This window comes from Aristolochia californica, unplaced genomic scaffold (assembly GCF_029961685.1).
Source record: "Aristolochia californica isolate CCGP_79_NKW_82.1479 unplaced genomic scaffold, dmAriCali1.0.hap1 SCAF_2, whole genome shotgun sequence".
NCBI lineage: Eukaryota > Viridiplantae > Streptophyta > Magnoliopsida > Piperales > Aristolochiaceae > Aristolochia > Aristolochia californica.
In genome coordinates, this window is record NW_027181881.1 from 51,054,811 (window position 1) to 51,071,033 (window position 16,223).

At 39.6% G+C, this 16,223-nt stretch overlaps 1 protein-coding gene across 1 annotated transcript in view; it reads right to left on the reverse strand.

Annotated features, from left to right (window-relative positions):
- The window catches only part of LOC137956743 (DExH-box ATP-dependent RNA helicase DExH8), a 53,711-nt gene that overhangs the window by 19,783 nt on the left and 17,705 nt on the right, over nucleotides 1-16,223 (reverse strand). The window contains exons 8-12 of the mRNA XM_068804347.1: nucleotides 15,930-16,213; nucleotides 15,650-15,772; nucleotides 6,782-6,929; nucleotides 5,701-5,936; nucleotides 5,423-5,620 (exon numbers count right to left, since the gene is read on the reverse strand). Coding sequence (XP_068660448.1) covers nucleotides 5,423-5,620; nucleotides 5,701-5,936; nucleotides 6,782-6,929; nucleotides 15,650-15,772; nucleotides 15,930-16,213 — 989 coding nt within the window. The remainder of the gene's footprint in view (nucleotides 1-5,422; nucleotides 5,621-5,700; nucleotides 5,937-6,781; nucleotides 6,930-15,649; nucleotides 15,773-15,929; nucleotides 16,214-16,223) is intronic.

Consider the following 16,223-nt stretch of genomic DNA (forward strand, 5'->3'; position numbering starts at 1 on the left):
ACCTCTGCTACTGTGGCCTATGCAGCACACGGGAAAAATAAGGGTCAGGACATGAGTTCTGTCTAGTGCTTTCACTGCAAGGATTATGGTCACTTTGCTCAGGAATGCCCCAAGAAGTCTTGTAACTACTACAAGAAGTCGGGTCATCTCATCGTAGCTTGTCCTACTAACCCTGAAAAGAAGAAGAATACTACTCATCATGCCTCCATTGGTACTTCTAGTTCTGCTGCATTGCCAACTGACGTCCCGGTTACTACAATTCCTGTTCCTCCAGCACCTGCAAATCCGAACACACTCACCCCTGAAATGGTACAACAGATGATCATCTCTGCTATTTCTACTTTTGGTCTCTCAGGTAAGCATAAAGTCTCTGCTCAGCCATGGTCTTTTGATTCCAGTGCTTCTAACCATATGACCAACAATGTCGTGTCTCTTTCTAATGTCCAAAAGCATGATGGAAACCTGAAAATCAACACTGTTGATGGCAGCTCTCTGCCTATCAGTGTTGTTGGTGATCTCTCTCCCACATTAGCAAATGTCTGTGTCCCTTGACCTCTCTACAAATCTTCTTTTTGTTGGTCACCTGGTTGATAAAAATTGTAATGTTCAGTTTTCTCGCTCTGGTTGTGTTGTGCAGGATCAAGCGTCAGGGAAAGTGATCGCGAAGGGGCCTAAAGTGGGACGACTATTTTCACTTAAAATCTCTCCACCATTATTCCGCATGCTCCTATACTTTCTTTTGCATGTAATGTTGTTGGCCCTGGCACTAAGATGTGGCATAGACGTCTAGGCCACCCCAACTCTGATGTTCTTCGTACAATGATTAAATCTGGTTTATTAGGCAGTCCTACATGCTCTTCTCTTGATCTTTCTTTTGATTGTTCATCATGCAAACTTGGCAAAAGTAAGGTTCTACCTTTTGCTCACCATGCCTCGCATGCCTCCCACTATTTTGATCTAATTCATAGTAATGTTTGGGGAATCGCTCATGTTGTCTTGCATGCGCATTATTAGTACTTTGTTACCTTTATTGATGACTTTAGTCGTTTTACTTGGGTCTACTTCTTACGGGCTAAGTCTGAAGTTTTCGTAGTATTTAAGCGGTTTCTTGCGCTTCATGAAACTCAATTCTTTGCTCACATTAAGGTACTGTGCTCTGACTCTGGAGGCGAGTACATGTTTACTAAGCTCCAGGATTTTCTTCAAAGCAAAGGCATTATCTCTTAGCGTTCTTGTCCCTCAACACCGCAACAAAATGGAGTTGTTGAGCGGAAAAATTGTCACCTTCTTGATATGGTCCGAACCCTTCTACTTGAATCATCTGTTCCTCCCCGTTTTTTGTGTGAAGCACTTTCTACCTCAGTTCATTTAATCAACCGCCTGCCCTCCCCTACCTTGCATCATGTTTCTTCATTCTTTAAGTTATTTGGTTATTCTCCGTCATATACTGATCTTCGGACATTCGGTTGTGTTTGTTTGTGCATCTACCTGTTGTGGACTCAATAGCACACCGAGTCACACAACGAAGAAGACAACAACAACTCACTCAATAGGATTTAATTCTTATATTTCTTTGAGTAGGATTTATTTCTAATATTGTTTTAAGTAGGATTTATTTCTTATATTGTTTTAAGTAGGATTTATTTCTAATTACTTTTTATGTAAGGGCATTATGGGGAATTATTGTAACCCTAACCCTAAAACTCCCTATTTAAGGGATAGGTATGAATGAAATAGGTAAGCTTTGAGATTTTAGAATAACCTAGTCTAAATAGGTTGGGATCACCTCTTGATCCCGAGTTTAGGGTTTACTCCAAAAATCCAACCTATCATTCATCCTCCATTGCCATCCATCTTCACCCAAATTCATCCACCATCATCCCTACTAAGAAAAGGAGCTTCCTACCCCTTTTCCGAGCCCAAAGAGGAGGTCTATCCTCCTTCTCGGCAGCAGCAGCAAGAGAGGCCCAATTCCTCCCTTACCAAGCAGCAAAGTGAGGAATTTTATCCTCAAATCTTGAGCAATTCCTGGTGCAACGTGGGAGCTGATCATAGCATCAAAGAAGAGGTATTAATCTATCCCAAACTCGTGTTTCAAGTTATTTAAGAAAGAAGGATTGCATTCTTAACTAGAGCAGCAACAAAGAGGGCCAAACCCTCTTTGCCGTGACCAAGAAAAGAGAGCACCTTACTCTAGCAAGGTCAGCATTGCTGTGGGGTCTTCTACCTAGCACAACAACTCGGTAGGACCCTCAAAAGAGGATCTTTCCTCCTGGCCAAGCATTAGTTAAAGAGAAATACTCATACACAGACCCTTGACGTGAGGTGAGTAAATTCTGAGTGCTGGATTCACAAATCCCACGCCGTGTTACTCGATCCATGACCCGGGACCGTAACACTACCCAATCATGAACGACACAAACTTACAGTCCAATCAGTTATGTGTGCTTTTCTTGGTTATGCCATTTCTCAAAAAGGTTATGTTTGCTAAGATCCGCACGCTCGTCGAATCCGTGTTTCTCGAAATGTGGTTTTCTTAGAAAATCAATAATTCTTTCCATCTCATGTTGCACTGCCATCTGCATCTATGTCTATTCTGCCTAGCTTTGATGAGTCTCGTCCCACTTCCTTTGTGCCCCCTCCTGATCCCGACCTGGCGCCTGCTCCTGATCATCCCTCTTCTCTTGCCTCCACTACTCTTCGCCGGTCTACTCGCCCTTCTCGCCCCCCTGATATGTACGGTTTCTCCTCCCCTGTGTCTCTTGCGGCTACTTTATCATCTATTTCCATTCCCTTTTGCTACAAACAGGCAATGGCACATGTGTGTTGGTAAAAGGCAATGCAAATAGAACTTCAAGCTCTAGAGGAGAATCACACTTGGGACATTGTTACTTGCCCCCCTGCTATTCGGCCTCTTGGGAGTAAATGGGTTTTCTCTGTCAAACTGCGTTCAGATGGATCTTTGGATCGGTACAAAACCCGCCTCGTAGCCCTGGTGAACAAGCAGGAATATGGGATTGATTATGAGGATACATTTGCTCCAGTTGCCAAGATGGCCACAGTTCGCACTATATTAGCCATTGTAGCCTCACAGTCTTGGCCACTGCATCAGATAGATGTGAGAATGTCTTTCTACATGGTGATCTATAGGAGGATATCTACATGAAACTCCCCTCTGGTATGACTACTTCTTCTCCTAATGATGTCTGCAAGCTACGTCGTCCTTTGTATGGGCTTAAGCAAGCTCCCCGAGCTTGGTTTGAGAAGTTTCGTAGTACACTTATTCTCGACAAGTTTACACAAAGTCAATATGATTTCTCTCTTCTATACAAGTCTGTCGTGGGCATGGTCATTTTCTTGGTTTATGTGGATGACATCATCATTACTGGCACTGACTCTGGCCTGATTACTAAGCTTTAGCAGGTGTTGCATGCAACTTTTCATATGAAGGATCTTGGCCAGCTCACATACTTCTTAGGGTTGGAAGTACATCATCGACCCAACGGTATTTTCTTAAACCAGCATAAGTATATTCAAGATATTATTACTCTAGCTGGGTTGGTGGACACTTCTTCAGTCGCTACTCCTATGGAGGCCAATGACAAATACAGGAAAGATGAAGGGGCTCTTCTTGATGATCCTACTATCTATCGACGCCTGGTTGAGAGTTTCATATACTTGACCATCATATACTTGACCACTACTCGTCCAGACATCTCCAATGCCATTCATCAGGTCAGTCAGTTTATGTCTTCTCCTCGGCACCTTCATCTTGCGGCAGTTCGGCGCATCATCCGCTATCTGCGAGATTCTCCTACTCGTGGATTATTCTTTCCTACAAGCTACGTGCTTCGACTTGTTGCCTACAGTGATGTTGATTGGGCTAGGTGCCCCGATACCCGTTGCTCTACTACAGGTTGGTGTATGTTTTTGGGGGATGCATTGATTTCTTGGAAATGTAAGAAACAAGACCAGATGTCCAAGTCCACTACCGAGTCCGAGTATCATGCCATGTCTATTGTGTGTAGTTATATGGCTACACGGTCTTCTTGCTGAGCTCCAATTTCTTCAGACTACCCCTACACCTCTCCATGCGGATAATATGAGTGTTATTCAGATTGTTGCCAACCCTGTTTTCCATGAGCGCACTAAGCACATTGAAGTTGATTGTCACTCTATCCGCGACACTTTGGAGCGCAAGTAATATCTCTTCCGTACATTTCTTCGGATATTCAAGTAGTTGATGTCTTCACAAAAGCATTGTCTCAACCCCAGCATAATATTCTGGTTGGCATATTGTTGCTGGTTGACTTCCCAGCATCAATTTGAGGGGGGATCTTACCATATGTTGAAATGTATATTAGATAGGCTTTATGTTAATATTTGTTGTATAATTTATGTCATGTACATAGGGTAATTAGAAAGGGATTAGTTGGGCTGGGCTGCATTGTATTGAGCCCATGGGCTGTAATGTAATTAACCTAACCCTAAGTTTAAATAGAAAAGAAGAGGAGGGGAGCAGCACTCCCGTTTTTCCAGCCTCCTTGGTGTCTTCTTCCTCACGGTGAAACCAGAGCTTGAAGCTCTTCTCTCTGGCTGTTCCGTTTGCCCCTTGGAGTGGTGGTTTTGTCCACCAAACTCAGAGCTTAGAGCTCTTGGTGTAGGCAGTGCCGTCAGCCTCAGTTCGTGGTGGTTCTGTCCACAAGAACCCAGAGCTGGAAGCTCTTGTTCTTGGCTGTTCCATCAGCCTTCAGTGGTGGACGTTGGCTGTTCTCATCTGGCCTTACTCGTCTAGAAATCTTTGTCATATTTTACTTATTTACATAGAAGACCTTTTTATGGGGGCAATCTAGTCTTTTTGTAAAACCAACGTAGTGAGTAACAAAAGAGGATGGGGGGTGTCAATCTTCCCCCATTGTGCAAGTTGTACTTAGCCCTAATTTCTTCTCTTCTCTTCTACTTTTCTCTAATCTCCCCAATCCCTCTTCTATGTTCTTTCTTCACAAAAAGCAACATGAGAAATCTTACAAGCTTTCATGTATCACATGCATTGAATCTCATTCACTTTTCAACAAATACATATGTTGAGCATAAGGCCTAACCACCGAAATTTGGAAGATTTGTGTAAATAAATAAGGGGAGTGATGTACTCTATAATTGCCGAAAATAGTCCCATATTAAAGCTATTCTTGTTTCTAATGAAAACATTAGAACTATTCTTAAAAATTACCCTTAATACAAGGCTATATATAAGTAGAACTAGACAAATAAACCATTATGTTTCTCATGTCCTCTCTCTCTCGCTCTCTCTTCACACGCACGCGCATACAACACCAGCAGCTAAAATTTTGGGACCACAAACACAATAATATTAATAATCACAATAATAATAACAACAATGATAATAAGATGTCCCACTAACCTGAAATGAGAAGAAGAACTTGCATATGGGTCTTTTGCCTTGAAGAGAATGAGAAAAGAAACATTGGCTACCCCACTTGCATGATCCATTAACAAAGAATCTGCAAAGAACGGGTTCATCCATGACTTCAGAAACAGAGGCATCTGAGATCTTATTATAATGGTCTTTAGCAGCATCTCCTCTGTCTTGCACTCTCATCTGTTCATAGAATTAAGGAAACCAGTAACACCAATGATATAGAAAAAGAACAAATATTTAATCAAGAAACAAAACTTCACCTCCTTGATAATTGCCACCAACTTTTCAGCTATTATACTGGATTTGAAGTCACTAAAAGAAACATATGGTGCAGTAAGGTAGCAGCTCTTTATTTCAACGTCCATGTCAACAGTGGGCTGACATTGGAGGAGGCAAGCATGCTTAAATTCATAAGGATCATAGCAAGAGGGTAGCCAATTTGATTTAACCAAAGACTGAGGTCGAAACCTGTGTATTTTATTCATTATGTCTTCATCTGCAGAGACCAAGATGCACCACATGCACCCATTATAGTGTAAGTATCCCATAATTTGAAGGTCCATTTAAATTGTCAAAGACTTAAAGATATAAATGTGACGCATGCACCAATATCCAGAGCACCCTAAACCATAAACTCTAAACAGTCGTGAAGACCCAACATGCATTCAATGAGTGGCACAAGTGAGATATTTTTTATAGGACTAGTTTCATGGATATAGCAATAAGACTGACCCAAGCAAGCACCCTTGATTCGGTCTGTCCAGATTGCCGTGTCCATTCATGTCACAAAGCTTATGACTCTCAAAGTTTGCAATTAGAACGAAGTTTCATGGAGACAGCAATAAGACAACCCCAAGCAACCTCTCTTCCATATTGCTAACATGTGTGTCACATTCAAGTCACAATGCTTATGACTCTCAAAGTTGCAATTAGAGAAGAGAACTTTGAATCAACATTCTAACTACAGGTAGCTTATCTTCATGTTATGCATTTTGAGAGGCTCTTGCACCAAATTGTACAAGATCAGTACCATCAATCTGTGACGCAATGAATGCTGCTGCTCAAGTTTGGGGTTCAGTGAGTCATCAATCAGAGTGGATCTAAAAAGTGGCAAGACTGTTCGATCAATGGATCACTCACATACACCAGCATGGTGTGGTTATTGCTTACTGACAAAGTCCAAACAAGCCAACTTAATGTGGGTAATTCATTTGCATCTTTACTTTTGCATGGATCGTTCAAAACATCATGCATTTGAAATAGGCTCCTTTAAAAGCCCAAACAAGATGTACATCTACTACTACAATCTCATTTTCAATCAGAAACAGAAAGGATCCATACACATATCTGAGACATGTTGTAGTGATGCCTGCTCTAGATTGTGGAAATGGCACCACTGCTCTTCAAGCAAAGGAATAAAATTTTGTGCTAGATTTGATTCATTGCCAACCTCTGCAATGTGTATCAGTCGTTCCAATCGCTGCTTATCCTTCAAAGAGCCCATAAGAGAAAATGAAATCAAAGCAAGAAAGTTAAAGAGCAGCAGAAACTAATCAAATTCACATTATGATGATTTTCTTCATTATCAGGTAAATTTATTTTTGGTAAAGAATAATAAGATATTAAATGAGAAGAGGGAGAGAAGGACAGGAGGGATGAGAAGTCAGAGAAAGCTAGCACACCACAAGAGTATAATTAGTAGATACATCTAAACTGTAACAGATTCTAAGATCTCATCAAAGATATGACTTAGTCTGCAGGGAAGAGAAGATTTTTGTTGAAGCCTGCTGGCAGCCAATGACTAAAATCGAGTCATCTTCAATCACTGCTGGAGCTGAGAAATGCTGTGAGTAAAGGCCTCATGCCTCTAATAAGAGCTCTAATTTCTGCTTCCACCGAGTCACAAAAACCTGCTGGCCCATGGTAGGCTAATAGAACTATGCAATTCAAGTCCTGCTGGGTCAGGGTTCCATATTGAAACTTCAATAAAAATTTAATTGAAGAGATCTAGTTGTGGGATGGAGAGTTGAGAGGGGATGCTGTAGTGGTGCAGTTTTGCTCTTAGAATCTCTGCACACAGAACAGTTCAGAAAAGGGAAGAGGGGGAAAAGTGAAGATGATTGTTTGCTTTTGCCCACTGAAGGATTTTTTTATTTTTTTTGAAAATGATGTATATATTAACAAAGAAAATTACAAAGGACAGAGGAACAAATCCTTAACAACAAGAGATTGAAGGGTTGCTCCCATCTTGGAGAGCACATCTGCTGCCGAGCTTGCAGATATCGGAATTGCCCACTGCAGGAATTACCCAATCAATGCCCATTGTAGGATTTTTTTTGTTTTTAAATGAGCCCACTGTAGTATTGATTGTAGAATGGATTCATTAATCCTTTTATCACAGGTATAAGCTACACAGAAAGAATCTCTGGCAAAAAATTATAATTTCTCCTTTTTTTGGTTCTTTTCTTTTGAAAAAACAGTATCCACTTTATCTTTATTTATATGACTTGATATAATCTTGTTCTGTATGTCCAATTATGTCTATGGTCTAAGTTTCATGTAAAGAGGACACATAGAATGGGAGATATAAGGAGATTAGGGTTTCACTTAAAGGGCATATTGTAAATTATACTCAACAGCTCTTGAGATTTCCTCTTCTCCACTTTTTCTCCCTCTCATTCTTTCTCTTCAACTCTCTCTCTTCTTAATTTTTCATGGTATTAGAGCAATAGATCGCATATAGGAGGTTCTTTATTTGTTTTTTCATCTTTTGAAGCATACGTCTACATAAAGGAAGGATCTTTATCAAGTTTTTCAGCTTGGCGAGCACATCTGCTGCCGAGCTTGCAGATATCGGAATTGCCCACTGCAGGAATTACCCAATCAATGCCCATTGTAGGATTTTTTTTGTTTTTAAATGAGCCCACTGTAGTATTGATTGTAGAATGGATTCATTAATCCTTTTATCACAGGTATAAGCTACACAGAAAGAATCTCTGGCAAAAAATTATAATTTCTCCTTTTTTTGGTTCTTTTCTTTTGAAAAAACAGTATCCACTTTATCTTTATTTATATGACTTGATATAATCTTGTTCTGTATGTCCAATTATATCTATGGTCTAAGTTTCATGTAAAGAGGACACATAGAATGGGAGATATAAGGAGATTAGGGTTTCACTTAAAGGGCATATTGTAAATTATACTCAACAGCTCTTGAGATTTCCTCTTCTCCACTTTTTCTCCCTCTCATTCTTTCTCTTCAACTCTCTCTCTTCTTAATTTTTCATGGTATTAGAGCAATAGATCGCATATAGGAGGTTCTTTATTTGTTTTTTCATCTTTTGAAGCATACGTCTACATAAAGGAAGGATCTTTATCAAGTTTTTCAGCTACTGGTTGGTAAAAATCCAATCTTTTGTTCTTTTTTTCTTTACCATAACCCTAGGTTACTGGTTCTACTGTTTTACGAACAGATTTTGATGGTTTAAACTGTCAAAAGAGGGTCTTTTTTGTTGATCTCAAGATGTGCACCAAACCCCAGACATTTTTGTGCTGATGTCAACCCTTGTGTTGCAATTTTTTGCACTGCTTGTTCTGGAATCTGATTCTTGTACTGGATCTCTAAATTTTCTGACTTGCACACATCATCTATTTGCCCTAACCCTAATATTATGTGGTGCAGCCCACCTAGGCTGGTTGATTTGAAATCTCTTGAAGGTTTATTTGATTTGTTTGGTATTTCTATATATCTGTTATGGGTGATTCTGGTGAGGTGTATACTCGGTCTAAAGAATCATATACTCTAGATGCGAAAGATATTATCACTATCACCGATGAATGGTGATAACTATCTTACATGGTCCAGATCTGTTAAAAATGTACTTAAAGTGCACGAAAAAACTGAAGATGATGATTGGGAGGCTGAAGATAGTCAAATAATGACTTGGATTGTCAACAGCACAGAAACTACTATTAGAAGTCAGGCGATGAATTTTGACAATGCCAAAGCTATGTAGCTATCTTTGGAAACATTTTATGGCCAAGAGAACAATCTTTCCAAGATTTATGAGTTGTATACAGATTTTTTCGGCTTAAAAAAAGGTAATAGGACTGTAATAGAATATTATAGTTATTTCCAAAGTATTTGACAGGAGATCAATCTCAGACTCGATTATCCATCTCCTGCAAAACTGATTCTAGTTCCAGACTTTCCTTCTAGCATTACATTTCAGTACTAGTCATGTTAAGTGGGTAAGCATCACCAGAGTTTCTTTTCCTGTTTCATCTCATCAGACAAGTAAATTATTTGAGCTTATCCACTCAAATGGTTGAGATTCTTGTCCTGTCACTAGTCAGTTTGGTCATAGGTATTTTATTTCGTTTATTGATGATTTTAGTAGATGTACTAGGATTTATTGCATACGAGAAAATTTTGGATTTTTTTATGAATTTCAACTATTTTATTATAAAATAAAGAATCAGTTTACAACCTCTATCAATAACTTGCGTACAAACAATGGCTTTGAATTTATAAATTGGAATTTAAGTCCTTCTGAGAGACAAAAAATTATTCATCAAACTTCTTGTGTGTTCACTCCACAACAAAGCGAAGTTGTTGAACACAAGAATCGTCACTTACTTGAGGTAGCTCGCACTATGTTAATTTATATGAATGTCCCTAAATCATATTGGGGTGATGTTATTCTCACTGCACGTTTTCTGATAAATAGCATGCCGTCTTTTGCTATCGATGGTAAGATTCTTATCCAGGTTGTATTACCCACTACATCGCTTTTTCCTGTACCACCTCTTCTTTTTGGGTGTCTTTTCACATACTTTTGATCCATTCAAGGATAAATTTTCCATGTTCTATTAAATGTATAATTTTGGGATATTCGGACAAAGAAAGAGTACAAATGTTACTATCTATCTATGAGGAAAACATTTGTATCAATGGATGTTACTTTCTTTGAGGATGCCCCCTTTTTTTAATCATCCAGGTTTGAGTCAATTTCTGTTGTTCCCTCAATACCTAGTACAGTCGTTTTTATTCCAGTTGATTAATGTATTCAGACTTCACAAGGTGCTTCTACTGAGAAACCACTACAGGTATATAAAAGCCGACAACAACCATTTCAACCCATTCCAAGCCTCCCACTCCCACTGGACCATGATATAATTCAGATAGGTATGTTGAACAATATAAGGCTCATCTCGTTGTTAAATGATATATTCAGACTTTGGGCGTGGATGTATTTGAGACATTTTCTCTACAGCCCGCTTGTCATCTATGAGAATATTGGTCCCTATTGCAGTCCATTAAGACTGGTCTCTGTTTCAGCTAGATATTATATTTTTTTTTGTACGGTGATCTTGAGGAAGAAACCTACATGGAGCAACCTCCAGGGTAGGTAGTTCAGTGGGAAACACATAAAGTATGTCGACTCAAAAAACTCTTTATGGTTTAAAACAAAGTCCATGAGCATGGTTTGAAAATTTTAATCAAGGAGTTATTTTCATGGGATTTCGAAGAAGTCACTGTGATCATTCACTGTTTATTATGAAGAGATCATCTGAAATTATTATCTTATTGATATATGTAGATAATATCATTCTATCAGGGAGTGACAAATTAGGTATAGAAGAAGTTAAATCCTACTTGGTGAGTCACTTTTAGACTAAAGATTTGGGTCAATGAAAATATTTTCTAGGTATTGAAGTTACAAGAAGCAAGGAGGGAACAACTTTGACTCAAAGGAAGTATGTCACTGATATGATTCAAAAGTATGGACTTCAGGGAGCTAAACCATTTGATACACCTATGGAGGTAGGACATGATCTTCAAGATGATCAAAGTCCATAATTGAAAGATAAAACAATGTATCGAAGACTAATAGGCAAACTCATTTATGCTACAATTACTAGAACCGATATCTCATTTGCAATTAGTGTAGTGAGTCAGTTTATGGAGTATCCACGTAAGATTCATCTAGAGGCTGCACAGAGAATCTTATGGTATCTGAAAGGAGCACCAGGGAAAGGTCTTCTCTATAGACCAAGTAATCACTGTAGCTAATTATGCAGGTTCCAAGATTGACGGAAAATCAACTACTGAATACTGTGTAATTCTAGGAGGAACCTTAATCAATTAAAAGAGTAAGAAGTAGAATAAGGTTGCTCGATCTAATGGAAAATCTGAATACAGAGTGATGGCACACATCGTCAGTGAACTAATATAGGTAAGGTCTATTATCGAAGAGTTAGGCTTCTATCATAAAGATCCTATGACTATGTATTGTGATAACCAGGCAGCAAACTTCATTGTTAGCAATTTGGTGTTTCATGAGAGAACAAAGCACATACTTAATTTAATTCTCCATCAAGAGAAGGTCCGTTGGAAACAACATGCCAGATTTAAATGGGTCAGGAGGGAGATGCCAACACAGTTTTTTCATGCAGTGGCTTCGGCTAAGCGCAGGTCCAACCATGCTACCTCATTATGCATTAATAATGAGGTAACATCATGTCAGACTTCGATTACTAAGGTGTTGCTCAAGTTTTTCACAGAACTATATTCGGAGGAATGCCCTAATAGACCGAAACTTCAGAATATCAAGTTTTCTCCTCTCTCTCCAGCCACTACTTCTTTCCTAGAGTTGCCGTTTTCAGTTGGAGAAGTTGAACGTGCTGTTTTAGGCATGGAAAGTGATAGGGTGTTGGGCCCTGATGGCTTCAATGGAGATTTTTTAAAAAGATTTTGGCCTCGTCTCAAGGGGGATATCATAGCCATGGTTAATGGGTTTTTCAACAATGGGATCACATTTCATAGTATCGGCACATCTTTTATTGCTTTGGTCCCGGAGAAACCTAAGGACTTCAGGCCCATCAGCCTCGTCTCTAGTGCTTACAAGATTATAGCCAGAATCTTGGCTCACCGTCTAAAAGTCTTCCTTCCCATAGTTATCCACAAAGGGCAAGGCGCTTTCCTGAAAGGAAGGGAGATTCTAAAGTTACTATGGCTGCTCATGAACTTATTGACCATTTTCGGCGCAACAAGGACCCAAGAATTGCCCATGAAGCTAGATCTTGAAAAGGTTTTGATAGAGTTAATTGGATCCTATTGGATGAGATTATGGAAAAGATGGGTTTTAGCAACAGATGGAGATTTTGGATCAGAACTTGTGTGGGTTCGGCATCGTACTCTCTCCTCATTAATGGCTCAATATGTGGTTATTTCAAAGGGACAAGAGGAATTAGACAGGGAGATCCACTCTCCCCGCTTCTATTCAATATGGTTGGTGAATTTCTATTTGCGATGTTCTACTCAGCAGGTAATCTTGGGTGGCTCCCTGCTACTAGTACCTGTCAAGCTTTTAATATTCCCATTCTTCACTATGCAGATGATACCATCATTTTTGGAGTCGGCAACACTGATAGTGCAAGAAAGATTAAAGCTGTGTTGGGGCTCTTTGAATTAGCCTCTGGTCAGAAAGTAAATTGGGGAAAGACTTCTCTCATGGGCTTCAATGTTAGCCCTGAGCTTCTTACTGAGATGGCAAGTATATTTGGATGCACAATAAGTCACCTACCTGCAACATATCTTGGTTTACCTCTTTTCAATGGGCATATATGCAAGAGTCTGTGGAATCCGGTGGTTGAAAAAATTGAATCCCGCCTTGCATCATAGAAGGGGCATCTACTTAGTAAAGCGGGGAGGCTCATCCTTCTCAAGTCTTGCATAGCAGGAATCCCCAATTATGCCATGTTGCAATTTGTAAGGCTATAGATAGGCTAAAAAGAAGATTCCTATGGAGGAGATCGAGCGATGCTTTTAAGTACCATTTGGTTAGTTGGGATGATGTATGCATGCCGAAGAATATGGGCGGCCTGGGAATCCGGAAATCTAGGGACATGAATCAAGCGTTGCTGCTAAAATGGCTATGGAAGTTTAATACCCACTCCTCAAATCTTTGGAAGGAAATGGTTCTCGCTAAGCTGGGTGGAGACCCTCATTGGTGGAGGTCTGGTGGGAATCGAAGAGGAATTTTCTCAATATGGAGAGCCCTATACCTTCTGCTTCCAAAATTTCATTCTGCAAGTAGATTCTATGTGGGCAATGGTAGATCGCTCAAGTTTTGGGAAGACTTGTGGATAGGGCAGGAGCCTCTGCAGGCCACATTTAGAAGTCTCTTTCTCCTCATGTCTCGCAGAGATATATCAGTAGTAGAAGTTTTTGAGAGGGAGGGGGGGCTTTGGAGGCTAGTCGTTTGATGGACCTTGTTGCTTCGTTTAAAATCCGTCCTTTGGAGGCCGACAAGCTCATTTGGTGGCTGGATAAAAAGGGTTTTTCACGATCTAATCCGCATATGGCTTCTTAAATGGAGGTAATTCATCCTGGAGGGAGAATGAGATCAACTTTGTATGGCGTTTATGTGCCCCTCCAAAGATAAAATTCTTCATGTGGAGTGTCTGTCAAGGCAAGATTCTCTCGGCAGCCATGTTGAGAAGAGGACACCCCTCCATTGATCCCTTGTGCCCATTCTGCAACTCGGACACTAAAACTATAAGCCACATTCTACTTCAATGCATGTTCTCTTGGAAAGTGTGGACCAACATTCTTGAAAAGTTTGGTTTACAATTATGCATGGCAGCTGATCTACTCTGTTCAGTAAATCCCTCACTAGTACCCCTCCGCCTAGACTTGGAAAATTGATACTCTCTGCCTGTGCCAATTTCATACCGTGGGGGCTTTGGAATGAGCGCAATAGAAGACGTTTTGATGCAAATTGTGAATCTTTAGATCGGGTTGCGGACCGAGTGGTTGGTCATATATCAACTTGGCTTTTGACCAAGAAAGCCTTCTCTCCCTATCTAGGCTCCTCTATTCGTGAAAATTGGATAAATTTGGCTATGATGTACAATAGGAAAAAGCTTCCGGTCATGCAAGATTGGACTCCTCCTGATCCTGGTTATCTCAAGTTAAACTTTGATGACTCATCTCTTGGTAACCCTAGGATTTCTGGTTTCGGAGGAGTTATTTTAGATCATTCCTATAATCAACTTTTTACTTATGCTGGCCCTCTTGGTATATCTGACTCTACGTCTACAGAGTTACATGGTCTCCTCTCCGGTCTCCACGTCTTCAGAGATAAATGCAGTGGGCCTCTTCATATTGAAGGCGACTCAAAAGTGGTTATAGGCTGGTGTGAGAATGCATCCTCTCCCCCGTGGAGGCATTGGGATATCTTTAGGGAAATTTTAGAAATTACCTCAATTGTTTCTTGTAATTGGACTCACATTCCGAGATCCGCAAATTCGGTGGCAAATGTAATTGCCAGGCAAGGAGCTACCCTACAATCGCTGGTTGTAAGGGACATGCTCCCCCAAATTTTGTAATTTCTCTCGTTTTATTAATACATCTTTTTCAAAAAAAACAATGCACATAGAGGTAAATTGTCATTTCTTCTAGAATGCAGAGATGATGGAGGTGACAACCCCATATGTTCGGTTTGGTGATCAACTCGGCGATGGGTTCACTAAGGAGCTAGGAAAGCATGCTAAACTCCTATGGCAAGTTGGGACTTTTTGACATAAACGCTCCAGCTTGAGGGGGTGTGTTGAAAAACCAGTATCAGTGGTATTTTAGTCTTTTCACTTTATCTTTATTTATATGACTTGATTTAATCTTGTTTTGTATGTCCAAGTTTCATGTAAAGAGAACATGTAGAATGGGAGATATAAGGAGATTAGGGTTTCACATAAAGTAAGGGCATATATGAAAATTGTACTCAACATCATTATAAATAGTGGTTGGGGGACGTGCACATCCCCCAATGCAGATCACTCTTAAGATTTCCTCTTCTTCACTTTCTCTCCCTCTCATTCTCTCTCTTCAACTCTCTCTCTCTTCTTAATTTTGCATTTTCATTTTGAAACAGTAAGTAAGATTTTAATAAGAAGAAGAGTCAATAGGAGCCGAATCATTGTTTCCCATCATAGTTAAATAACAAATCATTTCACATTTTCAAATTATCTATAGCCATTTCCTCATAATTGAATCTTCATTTGTTTCAAAGGTCCATGAAAATTTTCACTCCATATTCTAAATACATGATTGTAATTTTCACTGCATACATTTTTTTATGATCCCCTTAGATATAATTCGACAATCCAAAACAGTTAAGACTGAAGAGGGCCCAAAAATGTTACCTTAAAAACCCGTTGCCAGAACTGAAAAGCACAAAAGTTTCCCATTAATGTTGTTTCCTTTTTCTCAAGACGCAACATGTCTTCTCCAACTCCTTCAAAGTAATTGCCCAAGTAGTGTGCAAACTGCAAAGCAAAAACAAATTATCAGACACACAATGATATTGGACAGTAAGTTATGCATATCAACGACTGTTTCTTTTTGTATATTAATCAAACAAAATAAATTTCATAATAGATATATGATTTGCTTTTGAATCCTATCCAACTTTTAGGAACACACCAAGATATCATCACCAAAAGGTTGAAGAATGGGTAAAGGCTGTGCATCAACCAAAACACCAATAAGAATTCCTTCCCGGAGCAGTCCAATCTCTCCGAATTTGAGTGTGAATAACGAGGCATCAAATGATAATCTCAAACTAGCAAGCAGATGACCATAAAACGTTGGCTCATATCGATTCCTTGCAGAAGAAGATTTACGTAATGCATGGATATGTACAAGCAGATTCAATGCATCTTGGACAATTTCTGGATCTGGTGGATCAAGGGCCTTCTGCAGTAAGACTTGTGAACA